This window comes from Salmo salar, chromosome 24 (genome assembly GCF_965601325.2).
Source record: "Salmo salar chromosome 24, fSalSal1, whole genome shotgun sequence".
Lineage (NCBI taxonomy): Eukaryota > Metazoa > Chordata > Actinopteri > Salmoniformes > Salmonidae > Salmo > Salmo salar.
This window is the reverse complement of record NC_138314.1, coordinates 17189745-17207500: the sequence shown is the minus strand read 5'-3', so window position 1 is coordinate 17207500 and position 17756 is coordinate 17189745. Positions and strand designations below refer to the sequence as shown.

At 44.5% G+C, this 17756-nt stretch overlaps 1 protein-coding gene across 1 annotated transcript in view; it reads right to left on the bottom strand.

Moving 5' to 3' along the window:
• Positions 1-13775, bottom strand: part of LOC106585006 (transforming acidic coiled-coil-containing protein 1) — a 38705-nt gene extending 24930 nt beyond the window's left edge. The window contains exon 1 of the mRNA XM_082968535.1: positions 13196-13775. Within this exon, the coding sequence (XP_082824661.1) occupies positions 13196-13260 (65 nt within the window). The 5' untranslated portion in view covers positions 13261-13775. The remainder of the gene's footprint in view (positions 1-13195) is intronic.
• Between the last annotated feature and the right edge of the window lie 3981 nt (positions 13776-17756).

The window sequence follows — 17756 nt, the reverse complement described above, 5'->3', positions numbered from 1 at the left end:
AGATAACTGAGCACGCTGGAACACACATATGTGGATTACCAAAAGCATTCCTCCAATGATTCTGAATAATGATCTGAACAGTAAGTTCATCTTTCCTATAATAACATGGCTGCCTGGTGAAGCTGTGGCACTGAGACAAAAACAGGCTCAACAGTCCCATCTGGTGGTAAACAGAAGTCAACACATCTCTCTGTCCCTACTGGGAAAGTACATACTGTACTGTAATGTAGTGGTGAACCGCAGTATTGGTTTAGTTGAGTTTATTAGGATCAGCGTTAGCTACTGCACATGCAGCAGTTGCTCTTCCTGGGGTTCACATAAAATGTACAAATACATGACAAAGTACAGAACAGTTATAGACAAGAACAACATAAGACATTACATTAAATTCAAAATACAAACAAAATAAGTGTTATATATAGAAGAGACACCAAGAGACAACAAAAATACTATTTACACACTATTCAGATACACATATTCATATTCTGATAAACAGTACATATAAATGAGATATTTTGAAATGTTTATAGAAAGAGGAGAGGTGCTGTGATACTAATTATGTTTTTCATCTGTTTTTAAAGCTAAACTTGCATTAAATCTGTTTTAGGTTTGGGTACTGTGAAGAAACACATAGTGGAGTGTCTGGTGGGGTATGCATGTCTGTTTGAAGTGTATGCAAATAGATTATACAAGTGGTCAGACATTTTCAACACAAACGTTTCTTAAAAAGACTAGAAGAGAAGTAGTCCATTTCTCCTCAACCCTCAACCATGAAAGACTATCATGCATGTTGTTGATGTTAGTTCTGTGTGTGCAGTTAAGGGCAAGGCGGGCTGCTTTATTTTGAGCCAGCTGCCGCTTTTCTAGGTCTTTCTTTGCTGCACCTGACCATATTACCAGACGGTAATCGAGATGGGACAAGATCAGAGCCTGAATTATATTGATGAATCAGTCCCCTCTAGTCTACGGCCATACATACCTACACCCTTAGCCTCGTTCAGCACCGTAACAGTTTCATTCAAGGTTTTATCACAAACCACAACACTCAAACTGTCCATGTAAACTGATGGTGTATACACGCTTCTCAGCCTTGTGCAGGAAAGAGAGCTCCACCTTGTGGCGATCAGTGGTCTCTGACCTGGTCCAGTCTCTCTCACTGTCAAACTGGAGGCTCGTGTTGACTGGGATCCTCAGGCAGGCAGGAACACACAGAAACAAGAGAGAAACACTGCTTAGAGTGCTGAGTACACTCACCCTCTCAGTCTCTCTTGGTCTCTCTTAGTCCCTGAGTCTCTCTGTCTCTCTCGGGCAGTAAAAGCCATGTTTGAATACAGTTCTACAACTCTGTACTGAATGGAGTAATGCTTTAGCCTAGTTTCTCCCATGCTTTTGTGTGTGCGTGCATGTGTAGAGCATCATCATGACAAGTGTTTAAATTAAACAGAGGAGAAGTGTAGTACAGTGCCGGTCGGCACGGTCACAGTAACCAGGCCAGCTGACATTACAGCATCATCTGGGGATGTAGTCTGAAGTGCATTACATCATCTTGTACTGCTACAACAGACCTTGTAATTGTGCTAGCTGAGATTGAGAGAGAGAGGGGGATGAGGAGAGAGAGGGATATGAGTTGGATAGATAAGTGCAGATAATGCTACAATAAGACCTTTGATGGTGAATTTGGGAAGTGTGACTGAGATAGTTTGCCTATATAACTAACAACCGAAGACTTGGATGTTGATTAAGGCAGCCCTCCGTACCTCTCTGATTCAGAGGGGTTGGGTTAAAAGCGGAAGACACATTTCAGTTGAAAGCATTCAGTTTAACAACTGACTAGGTATCCCACCTTTCCTTTCCCTTAAAATGGTATCTGCATATTTAATCTAAGCCCAATTTGGGGCTGCAGGTAGCCTGGCGGGTAGGAGCGTTGGGCCAATAAATGAAAGGTTGCTGAATCGAATCCCCGCGCTGACAAGGTACAAATCTGTTGTTCTGCCCCTGAGCAAGGCAGTTAACCCACTGTTCCCTGAGTGCTGATTACGTGGATGTTGATTAAGGCAGCCCCCAGCACCTCTCTGATTCAGAGGGGTTGGGTTAAATGCAGAAGACACATTTCAGTTGAACGCATTCAGTTGTACAACTGACTAGGCAAACCCCTTTCCATTTGTACTAATCAGAGCGGAAAACAGACACACAAATTATAGATGAGAGGACCAGTAGAACCTTTACTACATGGAGGTCTAGAGATGTTATGTTGGGATATGTGAAATCAAATCAAATATGTTGTGTTCAATGTAGGCCTACAGGTAACTGCCAAAATAAAGGAAACAAAAACATAAAGTGTCTTAATAGTGTGCTGGGCCACCCTACTCTACAAGTGTCTGGAACTCTATTGTAGAAATGCGACAGCATTCTTCAACAAGATATTACATCATTTGGTGTTATGTTGATGGTGGTGGAAAATGCTGCCTCAGTTACTGCTCCAACTGGGAATTTTTATACATGACCCTAAGCATGATGGGATGCTAATTGCTTAATTAACTCAGGAAACACACCTGTGTGGAAGCACCTGCTTTCAATATATTTTGTATCACTCATTTACTCAAGTGTTTCCTTTACCTGTATGATGGAATATTTTAGAATATATTGGGTCTTTCCACCTCAAAAAGCACACGAAAGAGAATTTCGACACTCACCGTCTCAGATTATTCTAAAATCGTTTCTGTAGTTAGTAACAGATATGATTAGCATTCCTGAAATATTGAAATATAATTTTATCTCTGAGAAATTCTGCTAATTAATTGCATGCAAATGTACCATTTTAATTTATATGATTCAGATAATATTCAATAAATATAGTACTTGTCACGTCCTGACCAGTAAAAGGGGTTATTTGTCATTGTAGTTTGGTCAGGGCGTGGCAGGGGGTGTTTGTTTTGTGTGTTTCGGTGTTTTTGGTTTAGGTTCTATGTTTTCAATTTCTATGTTTATATCTAGGTTTCTATTTCTATGTTGGGTTTTTGACAATGACCTCCAATTAGAGGCAGCTGGTTGTCGTTGTCTCTAATTGGAGGCCATATTTAGTTGTGTTTGTTTCACTTGTGTTTTGTGGGTGGTTATTTTCTGTATAGCCTGGGAGCCTTATGGAACTGTTTTTCGTCGTTTGTTTAGTTTGTTTAAGTGTTTTCTTTAAATAAATTAAGAAGATGAGCACTTTACCCGCCGCGCCTTGGTCCAATCCTTATGACGCCCATGACAGAACCACCCACCAAACAAGGACCAAGCAGCGGGGATTGGAGCACCGAGGAGACGGATGGACGTGGGAGGCAGAACGACGTTTCTGGGAGAGAAAATTAAGGGAGCTACATGAAGCAGAGAGGCATCCCCCCAAAAAAATTGGGGGGGGGGGGGGGGGCACACGGGGAGTCAGAGTGGAGACCTGAGCCAACTCCCCGTGCTTATTATGGGGAGCGATGGATCAAGCAAGTACCTTGTTACGCAGAAATGCGCACGGTGTTGCCCATACGCACGCACAGTCCGGTACGGCCAGTAAGGGCTCCGCAGCGTTGCCGGGCGAGAGTTGTCCGGCAACCAGGAAGAAGTGTGCCGGCACAATGGATCTGGTCTCCAGTGCGTCTCCTCGGCCCAGTTTACCTTGCGCCTGCTCTACGCACGGCAGCCCTCATTCCCCAGCACAGCCCAGTTCGCCCTGTGCCAGCGCTCCGCCTGTGCCGGGCTACAGTGACCATCCAGCCAGGACGGGTTGTGCAGGCCGTGCGCTCCAGACCTCCAGTGCGTCTCCACGGCCCAGTGTGCCCCATGCCCGCTTTGCGCACCCAATCTCCTGTAAGTCTCCCCAGTCTGGGGAGACCGGTCCCAGCTCCACGCAGGAGGCCTCCAGCGACGCTCCTCAGCCCTGAGCCTCCAGCGACGCTCCTCAGCCCTGAGCCTCCAGCGACGCTCCTGAGCCTCCAGCGACGCTCCTCAGCCCTGAGCCTCCAGCGACGCTCCTCAGCCCTGAGCCTCCAGCGACGCTCCCCAGCCCTGAGCCTCCAGCGACGCTCCCCAGCCCGGAGCCTCCAGCGACGCTCCCCAGCCCGGAGCCTCCAGCGACGCTCCCCAGCGACGCTGCCCAGCCCGGAGCCTCCAGCGACGCCTCTCAGCCCGGAGCCTTCAGCGACGCCTCTCAGCCCGGAGTCTCCAGCGACGCCTTTCGTCGTTTGTTTATTTTGTTTAAGTGTTTTCTTTAAATAAATGAAGAAGATGAGCACTTTACCCGCTGCGCCTTGGTCCAATCCTTACGACGCCCATGACAGTACCTAACACCCGATTTGGACCAAACTTCTTCCAACCTATAAGTAAGACATGAGGAATCCCAAAAAAATCTAACGCCACCCACAAACCCCCCACAACCCACGCCAATCCCACCCAAACAACCAATATACAGTATGACAAGTAGTTTGAAGCTACCCTGAGCCTGATTGCTGTCTTGCATCTTTGCCCCACCTATCTGGATTACTGACTCCTGCCTGCCCTTGACCTGGCTTTACCTGCCCCTGTTGGATTAATAAACTGTTGTTACTTCAATGTTGTCTGCATCTGGGTCTTACCTTGAAACGTGATACTGTATACTGGTTGTTCGGGTGGGATTGGCATGGGGTGTGGGGAGGTCTTTGCGTGGCTTTTTACTCATTGGTAGGAAGAGGTTTGGTCTAAATCGGATGTCCGGCTCTATATTTATTGAATATTATCTGAATCTATATATAAATTAAGATGTCAAATTTGGGTGCAATCAATTATCTTAATTTCTCAGATATCAAATCAAATTTCGACCAAATAATGTTTCAGGAATGCCAATAATACCTGTTTCTAACTACAGAAACAATTTCAGAATGGCTTACCAAGAAAAACTTCCAAAAATACTAATTTGAGGTAAAAAGGAGTTGGAGCACTCAACCAAAAAAGGTAGAGATTGATTTCTTATTGCTCACTTTAATCCATTGTACAGGATGTGAACAGGTGACTGACGTTTTAAGGTAAAACTGATCTCTTCCTCAGAGTGACCTGACCATTGGACATAACTCCTATTTATAGCCTAGTGGCCAATTGAGACACAACAATATAAAAAAGTTATAATTATATTATGTTTCAAGGTAAATGGAAAATTATTGCATAAACTGATAAGAGAAATTGTGTGTCTCGTTAATCAGTAGTCCTTGTTAAAATAAAAAATATAAAATCAATCCCTATCCCATAGGTGATATTTGGGTGTCTGTGAATCCGGAGACAAAGAGATCCAAAAAATCAAGGCAGCAACAAGTTTTTCTTGGTAAGCCATTCTTGTGATTTTGTCATTATTGTTGAGCACCCCTCCTTTTTCTTTGTTTGCTGAAGCACGAAAGCCCACCTGAACTCATGATTAAAAACTATATGCCAATCCCTCAGCCATAGTAATAACAGGCAATGCCTGCTCTGCTCTGTTCAAAATGACTAGAAGTAGCAGGCAAAGTGATCCCATCCCACCTCTGCTATTTTTATTGTCTATCGATGGGTTAGCTGACAAAGTCACAAAAACGATGTGCACGCTTCCATGGAGCAGAATTCAGCGTGTTTCTGGATGGACAGATTGCTAGTAAGAATGACAAGAAACTGCCATGTGGGGAATTGCAAGTGGCCTGTTTCAGCTTGTTTCATCTTGTTCTTGATAGCATGTCTTGTTTTGAGGTGTTTTGACTGATTTCATGTCAATGCTAATATGGCAAAAATTTGCTAGCTAGCTAACCAACAACTGTAATGATGTATTTGAGAGACAACAAGTGCTCATTGTGCAAATTAATTCATTAGCTAATAAATAATAAACATTGGAGACGAAATATAGCGTACATGTTGTCAACAATCTAAGCCTACCCTGTCTCTAACTCTAATGCCCTAACGATCTGGAGAATACATTGAGCTGAGCAGCTTGAACATGCATTTAACTGGGAGAGAGATGATTTAAAGTATCAGGTTATATTAGTCATATGTACGGGATACACATGGTGTACACCATCCAGCGAAATGCTTACTTGCAGGTTTCTTATCGACAATGCAACAACGATAAGAAATAATGAAAGATAAGAATACGAATATGAAAGTAAATGGCTCAGTAAAATATACTGGTCAAAAAAATAAAGGGAACACTTAAACAACACAATGTAACTCCAAGTCAATCACACTTCTGTGAAATCAAACTGTCCACTTAGGAAGCACACTGATTGACAATAAATTTCACATGCTGTTGTGCAAATGGAATAGACAACAGGTGGAAATTATAGGCAATAAGCAAGACACCCCCAATAAAGGAGTGGTTCTGCAGGTGGAGACCACAGACCACTTCTCAGTTCCTATGCTTCCTGGCTGATGTTTTGGTCACTTTTGAATGCTGGCGGTGCTTTCACTCTAGTGGTAGCATGAGACGGAGTCTACAACCCACACAAGTGGCTCAGGTAGTGCAGCTCATCCAGGATGGCACATCAATGCGAGCTGTGGCAAGAAGGTTTGCTGTGTCTGTCAGCGTAGTGTCCAGAGCATGGAGGCGCTACCAGGAGACAGGCCAGTACATCAGGAGACGTGGAGGAGGCCGTAGGAGGGCAACAACCCAGCAGCAGGACCGCTAGCTCCGCCTTTGTGTAAGGAGGAGCAGGAGGAGCACTGCCAGAGCCCTGCAACATGACCTCCAGCAGGCCACAAATGTGCATGTGTCTGCTCAAACGGTCAGAAACAGACTCCATGAGGGTGGTATGAGGGCCCGACGTCCACAGGTGGGGGTTGTGCTTACAGCCCAACACCGTGCAGGACATTTGGCATTTGCCAGAGAACACCAAGATTGGCAAATTCGCTACTGGCGCCCTGTGCTCTTCACAGATGAAAGCAGGTTCACACTGAGCACATGTGACAGACGTGACAGAGTCTGGAGACGCCGTGGAGAACGTTCTGCTGCCTGCAACATCCTCCAGCATGACCGGTTTGGCGGTGGGTCAGTCATGGTGTGGGGTGGCATTTCTTTGGGGGGCTGCACAGCCCTCCATGTGCTCGCCAGAGGTAGCCTGACTGCCATTAGGTACCGAGATGAGATCCTCAGACCCCTTGTGAGACCATATGCTGGTGCGGTTGGCCCTGGGTTCCTCCTAATGCAAGACAATGCTTGACCTCATGTGGCTGGAGTGTGTCAGCAGTTCCTGCAAGAGGAAGGCATTGATGCTATGGACTGGCCCGCCCGTTCCCCAGACCTGAATCCAATTGAGCACATCTGGGACATCATGTCTCGCTCCATCCACCAACGCCACGTTGCACCACAGACTGTCCAGGAGTTGGCGGATGCTTTAGTCCAGGTCTGGGAGGAGATCCCTCAGGAGACCATCCGCCACCTCATCAGGAGCATGCCCAGGCGTTGTAGGGAGGTCATACAGGCACGTGGAGGCCACACACACTACTGAGCCTCATTTTGACTTGTTTTAAGGACATTACATCAAAGTTGGATCAGCCTGTAGTGTGGCTTTCCACTTTAATTTTGAGTGTGACTCCAAATCCAGACCTCCATGGGTTGATAAATTGGATTTCCATTGATTATTTTTGTGTGATTTTGTTTTCAGCACATTCAACTATGTAAAGAAAAAAGTATTTAATAAGATTATTTCTTTCATTCAGATCTAGGATGTGTTGTTTAAGTGTTCCCTTTATTTTTTTGAGCAGTGTATAATAAATATTTTAGCATAAGTATTAAAATACTTCATGTATTATACTTATGCTAAAATATTTATTCTATTTTACTGAGCTATTTACTTTTATATTCGTATTCTTAAATTGTGCCTTCATGGCACAATTTATAGTCCAATATTTGGGGGGGAAGGTATTTTTGGGGGTGAGTTCTGAGAGTATTGACAGAGTAGGGTCAGGGGACAGACAGACACCAGGCTATTGTGTGTAACAATACAGGGACACAAAGGATACAAAATTCCTCAAACAATGGTGCGCACACGCACGCACATGAACACACAAACACACACACTCTGAAGGTCATGCAGGGCCTCCTCTTATGGTCCATGTCTGTCTATCGACAGCCAGCTGAATTGTTGCGGATATAGTACTGACAGAGGAGGACAGGTTGGGAGGAAGAGAGGAGGAGAGGAAGAGCTTCAGGCCAAAGATAGATCAGCCTAGTACAGTCTGAAATAGGGTCTAAAGGAGCTCCAAATGCAGGTCACTCTCAATTCCAAAAAGGAATGGATGAGATGGAGGAGGGGCGGTGAGTGGAGGGGGGATTGAGAAATGAGGACTGAGGCAGATTTCTGTTGCACTTAAAAATGATAAAGATAATTAGCTAAATATAGATCTGAGAATAAGGGCCATGATCTCATGCTGCTACGGAACTTCTTATCCCTCTCATAGCCACACACACACACACACACACTGAGAGAGACACACACTCACACAGAGAGAGAGACACACACACTCTCACTGCGAGAGAGAGACTGAGACACACACACAGACACACACAGACACACACACACACACACACACACACACACACACACACACACACACACACTGAGAAAGACACACACACACAAACAAGGACACTGCCTAGAAAATCACTGCTTAATAACCTACAGTACACACAGAAGCCTGACAGTGTGTAGTGAGGGGGCTCATCCCCATCGAGTTGAAAGTTGACTGGTTTATTTCCAATTCAGAGCTTGTTAATGTAAAACCAGCCAAACAAAGATGTCTCTGTCTGCAGACTCTCCTTTGATTCTCTGAGCGCTCCAGCTAACAGAAGCTAACAGAAGAAGTCTCAGATCTAAGTCTCAGAGCCACTCAGTGCCTAAGGCTCTCATTCTACTCTACAGTTGCACTACTCTGGATCATTCAGTGCCAATTGGAATGACCTCCAGCGTAAACAACAACTGCTGTAGAAGATGACAACACCACTAATAGTGCCAGTGGTACTGCTGAGTCACCGTGACAACAGGATGGGTAGAGCAGAGCAGCATCAGGGTATGACTAGGAAGGACATCAGCGAATGGGTAGAAAGTGTAATAGGCTCAGCAGCTCATTAACATGGTGATGATCCACTGGGAACTACTGGGAGAAAGAGAGGACTGGCTCTCTGTTACCATGGATTTGTGGCAGGATTTCACAAACTCGGTCCTCGGGACCCCATAATCAACTAATCATCAAGCTGTGATAATTTGAATCAGCTGTGTAGTATTAAGACAAAAACCAAAACATGCACCCCTTCGGGTCCCGATTAGAGAGAGAGAGAAATAGGAGGAGGCGTTTGAGATGAGAAACTGCCAAAAACAGCCTTTTACCATAAGACCAATGGCGCCGATAGAGATGGCACCTTTGCTTCTAGTCCTTAGGAAACTGTGCAGTATTTAGTTTTTTAATGTATTATTTCTTACAATGTTAGCCCAGAAAACCTTAAGTGTTATTACATACAGCCGGTAAGAACTATTGGATATCAGAGAGACATCAACTTACCAGCACAACCGGCATTACGACAAGGAATACGACTTTCCCAAACCGGATCCTTTGTCTGCACCTCCCAGGACATTTGAACAGATTCCAGAGGCCGACCCAAAACAATGCCGCCGGAGGAGAGGGTGCCGGAGCGGTCTTCTAGTGAGGCTTCGGATACCCACACACCACCCACCGCTTCCGAGTATATTACTCGCTAATGTCCAGTCCCTTTTTAATAAAGTCGACAAAATCAGGACAAGAGTTGCTTTCCACAGAGATATCTGGGATTGTAACTTACTCTGTTTCACGGAAACATGGCTAGCTTGGGACGTGCTGTCGGAGTCAGTACAGCCAACCGGATTTTCAGTGCATCGTGCCGACAGGAATAAACATCTCTCCGGTAAGAAGAAGGGCGGGGGTGAATGTTTCATGATTAACGACTCATGGTGTAATTGTAACAACATACAGGAACTCAAGTCCTTTTGTTCCCCTGACCTCGAATTCCTTACAATCAAATGCCGACTGTATTATCTCCCAAGAGAACTCTCCTCGGTTATTGTCACAGCCGGTTATATCCCCCCGGACCCTCAAGATGGCCATCAAGGAACTTCACTGGACTTTATGCAAACTGGAAACCATATATCCTGAGGCTGCATTTATTGTAGCTGGGGATTCTAATAAAGCTAATTTGAGAACAAGGCTACCTAAATTCTATCAGCATATTGATTGCAGTACACGAGCGAGTAACACGCTCGACCATTTCTACTCTAAGTGCCGCGATGCATACAAGGCCCTCCCCCACCCTCCTTTTTGCAAATCTGACCATTACTCCATCTTGTTGCTCCCCTCCTATAGGCAGAACCTAAAACAGGAAGTGCCTGTGGTTAGGTCTATCCAACGCTGGTCTGACTAATCGGATTCCACGCTTCAAGATTTCTTCGATCACGTGGACTGGGATATGTTACGGGTAGCCTCAGAGAACAACATTGACGTATACACTGACTCAGTGAGCGAGTTTATAAGGAAGTGTATAGGAGATGTTGTACCCACTGTGACTATTAAAACCTTCCCTAACCAGAAATCGTAGATTGATGGCAGCATTCGTGAAAAACTGAAAGCACGTACCACCGCATTTAACCTCACTAGGGTAGGGGGCAGCATTCGGAATTTTGGATGAAAAGCGTGCCCAAAGTAAACTGCCTGCTACTCAGGTCCAGAACCTAGGATATGCATATAATTGGTAGATTTGGATGGAAAATACTCAAAAGTTTCCAAAACTGTCTGTGAGTATAACAGAACTAATATGGCAGGTGAAAACCTGAGGAAAATCCATCCAGGAAGTGCTATTATTTTGAAATGCCTGTTTTTCCATTGAAAGCCTATCCACCATACAAAGACTTATAACCCAGTTCACAATCCCTAGGGCTTCCACTACATGTGGCCAGTCTTTGGGCATTGTTTCAGGCTTTTACTCTGAAAAATGAGGGAGAAACACCACTTTCAATGATAGGACAGTGTAAATTTCCAGACCTGAGTCCTGCGCGTGACCGGGAGTGTGCCTTTCTTGTTTTTCCTTTTCTATTGACGAAGCTATTGTCCGGTTGAAATATGATCGATTATTTATGACAAAAACAACCTGAGGATTGATTATAAACATTGTTTGACATGTTTCTACAAACTTTTATGGTACTTTTTAGATTTTTCGTCTGTCTGTTGTGACCGCGCTTTGCAGAGTCTACAGACAATCATGGATTACAAAACAAAAACCAGCCCCTTTGCAGACATCGATGTCTTGCTTCCAGACAAATTAAACAACTTCTTTGAGCACTTTGAGGACAATACAGTGCCACCAACGCGGCCCGCTACAAAGACTGTGGGCTCTCCTTCTCTGTGGCCGACGTGAGTAAAACATTTAAGCGTGTTAACCCTCGCAAGGCTGCCAGCCCAGACGGCATCCCTAGCCGCGTCCTCCGAGCATGAGCAGACCAGCTGGCTGGTGTGTTTACGGACATATTCAATCAATCCCTATCCCAGTCTGCTGTCCCCACATGCTTCAAGATGGCCACCATTGTTCCTGTTCCCAAGAAAGCTAAGGTAACTGAACTAAATGACTATGGCCCGTAACACTCACTTCTGTCATCATGAAGTGCTTTGAGAGACTAGTCAAGGATCATATCACCTCCATCCTACCTGTCACCCTAGACCCACTTCAATTTGCTTACCACCCCAATTGGTCCACAGACGACACAATCGCCATCACACTGCACACTGCCCTATCCCATCTGGGCAAAAGAAATACCTATGTAAGAATGCTGTTCATTGACTACAGCTCAGCATTCAACACCATAGTACCCTCCAAACTCATCATTAAGCTTGAGTCCCAGGGTCTTGACCCCACCCTGTGCAACTGGGTCCTGGACTTCCTGACGGGCCGCCCCCAGGTGGTAAAGGTAGGAAACAACATCTCCACTCTGCAGATCCTCAACACTGGGACCCCACAAGGGTGCGTTCTCAGCCCCCTCCTGTACTCCCTTTTCACCCACGACTGCATGGCCATGCACGCCTCCAACTCAATCAACAAGTTTGCAGACGACACAACAGTGTTAGGCTTGATTACCAACAACGACGAGACAGCCTACAGGGAGGAGGTGAGGGCCCTCAGAGTGTGGTGTCAGGAAAATAACCTCTCAATCAATGTCAGCAAAACAAAAGAGATGATCGTGGACTTCAGGAAACAGCAGAGGGAGCACCCCCCAATCCACATCAACGGGACAGCAGTGAAGAAGCTGGAAAGTTTTAAGTTCCTCAGTGGACATATCACTGGCAAACTGAAACGGTCCACGCACAGAGAGAGTGTGGGGAAGAAGGCGCAACAGAAGGCGCAACAGCGCCTCTTCAACCTTAGAAGGCTGAAAAAATGTGGCTTGTCACCAAAAACCCTAACTATCTCGCATTACTTATCTCATGTGTATTCCTTTACTAGATTGTGTGTATTAGGTGTTGTTGTGGAATGTGTTAGATATTAGGTTTTGTTGTGGAATTTGTTAGATATTACCTGTTAGATACTGCTGCACTGTCGGATCTAGAAGCATAAGCATTTCGCTACACTCGCAATAACATCTGCCAACCATGTGTATGTGACCAATACAATACATTTGACTTAGTCAGAGGCCATCATGAGACAATGCATTATAGTGTTATATTATTCACCTGATTAATGGACATAAACTGTTGGTCTTCTGTTGATTGATCACTCACCTTACATGCCACCTCATCTTGTGCATGTTCAGTACTAAAGAAGTGTCTCCGTCAGGAGATCTGATCACATCAGTCTCATTACACCTCTCTCATGACCCTAATAATCTGTACATCTCCCCTATCTAGATCCCCTTTCTGAAGTCAAATAAGTTCAATCTAAACAAGCGTTATTGTCATGTCGGGTTCTGCTGCACTTTAGCTAATGGACAATGCTGGGAAACCTGTTCAGAGAGCGATACACAACATTTACACAGGAAACTAAACCACATGCTCACGGGACAGGAACAAGATCAATAATGCGTGTGCAAGCACACAGAAGCGCACACACACACACGCACGCACACACACACACACACACACACACACACACACACACACACACACACACACACACACACACACACACACAATAACGGTGATCAGATTGTGTACTCACATGCTGCTCTTCTTTCTGGGGGAGCTGAAGGAGCTCTTCCTGTGCTGACTGAGGGAGCCCCCCATGGCAACGCTGGGTGTGTATGTGTGTAGTGTGTGTGTTGTATCTTATTCCAAGTGACAGGCGTATCTTTTAGAGCACTCTCTCCATATTCCCACTCTCTGAAAATAGTAGAATCTCAGTGATGAGGGCACGACCGCTATAGCCTCATCTCATCTCACACATCACATCCCTGACTAACTAGCTCCTTCTGTCTCTCTCTCTCCAGCTCCTTCTGTCTCTCTCTCTGGCTCCTTCTGTCTCTCTCTCCAGCTCCTTCTGTCTCTCTCTCTGACTCCTTCTGTCTCTCTCTCCAGCTCCTTCTTACTCTCTCTGCTGCTGCTGATGTTGTATCTAGGGTGAATGGTCTGGCTGCTCAGGAGTCCTGATCACATGTCAACTATTCCGCCAGTCCCTGCCTCTCTCTCTGTATGTCTGCCAGCCCTCTCCCTCTCTCTCCTTCTATTGCTTCCTCTAACCCCTCCTCTCCTCTCTTCTCTCTCTCTCACTTTCGATCGAGTGGTCCCTCCTGCACAGACCAGATTCCTTGCATTACAGAGCTTCTCTAAAGAAAGAGAGATAGTGGGAGTGACAAAGAATGAGAGAGAGGGCGGGGCGGGGGTGGTGTAAAGGCCACTAAGCTCTGACAGTGAAGGGGGAAGAGGGAAGGAGGGTAGGGCTGAGGGTATTGTTCCAGAGGGAGACTCGCCCCTATTGTTAGTCAGCTGAACAACAGACAGAGAGGGAAGAGAGCGAGGGATGGTGGGAGGAGAGAGAGGGTTGTAAAACCAGCCTATATTTATGTTTATTTATTTTCCCTTTTGCACTTTAACTATTTGCACATCGTTACAACACTGTATAGACATAATATGACATTTGAAATGTCTTTATTCTTTTGGAACTTTTGTGAATGTAATGTTTACTGTTAGTTTTGTATTGTTCATTTCACTTTTGTTTATTATCTATTTCACTTGCTTTGGCAATGTAAACATATGTTTCCCATGCCAATAAAGCCCCTTAAATTGAAATTGAATTGAGAGAGGGATGGTGGGAGGAAAAGAGAAGGGGGGTGAGCATTAACACAGCCCCTGTTGTTCTGAGACATTCTACCTGCTGTGAACCAATGTGTGTCAGGACCCCTCCCCTAAGCCCAGCATTAGCACGCACACACACACACACACACACACACACACACACACACACACACACACACACACACACACACACACACACAGAGAGAGAGAGAGAGAGCATGCCGAGGTTGGACTGCACAGCGTTCTTCTCAGTCAAAGGATGAAGGTAATCTGAGCACTGGTGTAAAGCACTTAAGTAAAAATACTGTAAAGTACTACTTAAGTAGTTTTTAGGGTATCTGTACTTCAGATGCTCCTAATATTTTGTATACTCAGTGCATTTTAGCAATTACATTTACTTTTGATACTTAAGTATATTTGAAACCAAATACTTTGACTTTTACTCAAGTAGTATTTTACTGGGTGACATTCACTTTTACTTGAATCATATTGTATTAAGATACACAATATATATACACAAAAGTAGGTGGACACCCCTTCAAATTAGTGAATTCGGCTATTTCAGCCACACCCGTTGCTGACAGGTGTATAAAACTGAGCACACCGCCATGCAATCTCCATAGACAAACATTAGCAGTAGAATGGTCTTACTGAAGAGCTCAGTGATTTTCAATGTGGCACCGTCATAGGATGCCACCTTTCCAACAAGTCAGTTTGTAAAATGTCTGCCCTGCTAGAGCTGCCCTGGTCAACTGTAAGTGCTGTTATTGTGAAGTGGAAACCACAATTTGGTAGGCCGCACAAGCTCACAGAATGGGACTACCAAGTGCTGATGCGCGTAGCACGTTAACATTTTGCAAAACTCACTACCGATTTCCAAACTGCCTCTGGAAGCAACATCAGCACAAGAACTGTTCATCGGGAGCTTCATGAAATGGGTTTCCATGGCCGACGGGCAGCAGCACACAAGCCTAAGATCACCTTACGCAACGCCAAGCGTTGGCTGGAGTGGTGTAAAGCTCACCACCAATGGACATATAGGTGTCCACATACTTTTGGTCATGTAGTGTATCTTTACTTTAACACAAATATGATAATTGGGTACTTTTTCACTACTGACTCTGAGTGACCCTGCTATGTCTCTGTTCTCGGGGACTGTTCTGTCTTCTCAAAGCACAGAGCCAACACGGTTATGAAATAAAAGTATTTTAACAGTACTCTTCATCAAATCAAAGTTTATTGGTCGCGTACACAGATTTGCAGATGTTATCGCAGGTGCGGTGTTTCTAGCTCCAACAGTCTAGTAATGCCTAGCAATAAATAAAAAAATCATACATAATGAATAAAAATACGAAAATTAAGAAATATCAGAACGAGCAATGTCAGAGACTGGAATATAAACATATATACTGAACAAAAATATAATCGCAACATGTAAAGTGTTGGTCCCATGTTTCATGAGCTGAAATAAAAGATTCCAGAAATATTCCATATGCACAAAAAGCTTATTTCACTCAAATTGTGTACACAAATGTGTTTACATCCCTGTTAGTGAGCCTTTCTCCTTTGCCAAGATAATCCTTTCACCTGACAGGTGTGGCATATCAAGAAGCTGATTAAACAGCACGATCATTACACGGGTGCAGATTGTGCTGGGGACAATAAAAGGCCTCTCTAAAATGTGCAGTTTTGTTACATAACACACTGCACAGACGTCTCAAGTTTAGAGACCTCATTCTGGCATTCTGACTGCAGGAATGTCCACCAGAGCTGTTGTAAGAAATTGAATGTTCATTTCTCTACCATAAGCCGCCTCCAACTTTGTTTTACAGAATTTGTCAGTTTGTCCAACTGGCCTCACAATCCCCAGCCACCTGGACAGCTGATGAAACTGTGGGTTTGCACAAACTGTCAGAAACCGTCTCAGGGAAGCTCATCTGCGTGCTCGTCGTCGTAACCAGGGTCTTGATCTGACTATAATTTGGCGTCATAACCGACTTTAGTGAGAAAATGTTCCCCTTCGATGGCCACTGGCACACTGGAGAAGTGTGCTCTTCATGGATGAATCCAGGTTTTAACTGTACCAGGCAGATGGCAGACACTGTGTATGGCGTCGTGTGGGCGAGCGGTTTGCTGATGTCAACGTTGTGAACAGAGTGCCCCATGGTGGCGATGGGGTTATAGTGCGGGCAGGCATAAGCTACGGACAACGAACACAACTGCATTTTATCAACGTCAATTTGAATACACAGAGATACCGTGAAGAGATCCTGAGGCCCATTGTCGTGCCATTCATCCTAGGCCATCACCTCATATTTCAGCATGATAATGCACGGCCCCATGTCACAAGGATCTATACACAATTCAAGGAAGCTGAAAATGTCCCAGTTCTTCCATAGCCTGCATACTCACCAGACATGTCACCCATTGAGCATGTTTGGGATGCTCTGGATCGATGTGTATGACAGCATGTTCCAGCCAATATCCAGAAACTTCAAACAGCCATTGTAGAGGAGTGGGACAACATTCCACAGCCCACAATCAACAGCCTGATCAACTCTATGTAAAGAACATGTGTCAGGCAGCATGAGGAAAATGGTGGTCATAGCAGATGCTGACTGGTTTTCTGATCCACACCCCTACATTTTTTTAAGTTGTCTGTGACCAACAGATGCATATCAGTCATGTGAAATCCATAGATTAGTGTCACGTCCTGACCATAGTAAGATGTTATTTTCTATGGTAGAGTAGGTCAGGGCGTGACAGGGGGTGTTTTGTGTTTATTCTATGTGTTCTATTTCTATGTTCTTAGGTTCTAGTTTTTGTATTTCTATGTTGGTTTGTTTGGGATGATCTCCAATTAGAGGTATCTGGTCCTCGTTGTCTCTAATTGGAGATCATACTTAAGTAGGAGTTTTTCTACCTGGGTTTTGTGGGTGATTTATTTTTGAGTAGTGTTTTGTTTCTCCTCTGCGTCACGGTTTGTTGTTTTGTCAATTCAGTTTATTTATGTATTGCAAAGTTTCACAGAGTAAATCAAATGTGGAATGAAACACACGCGGCACTTTGGTCCGCTTCTCCTTTTGACAACCGTGACAATTAGGGCCTAATGAATTTATTTAAATTGACTGATTTCCTTATATGAACTGTAAAATCTTTGAAGTTGTTGCATGTTACGTTTATATTTTTGTTCAGTGTACAGTACCAGTCAAAAGCTTGGACACACCTACTCATTCAAGAGTTTTTCTTTATTTTTTACTATTTTCTACATTGGAGAATAACAGTGAAGACATCAAACCGATTAAATAACACATGGAATCATGTAGTAACAAAAAAGTGTTTAACAAATCAAAATATATTTTATATTTGAGATTCTTCAAAGTAGCCACCCTTTGCCTTGATGACAGATTTGCACACTCTTGGCATTCTCTCAACCAGCTTCACCTGGAATGCTTTTCCAACAGTCTTGAAGGAGTTCCCACATATGC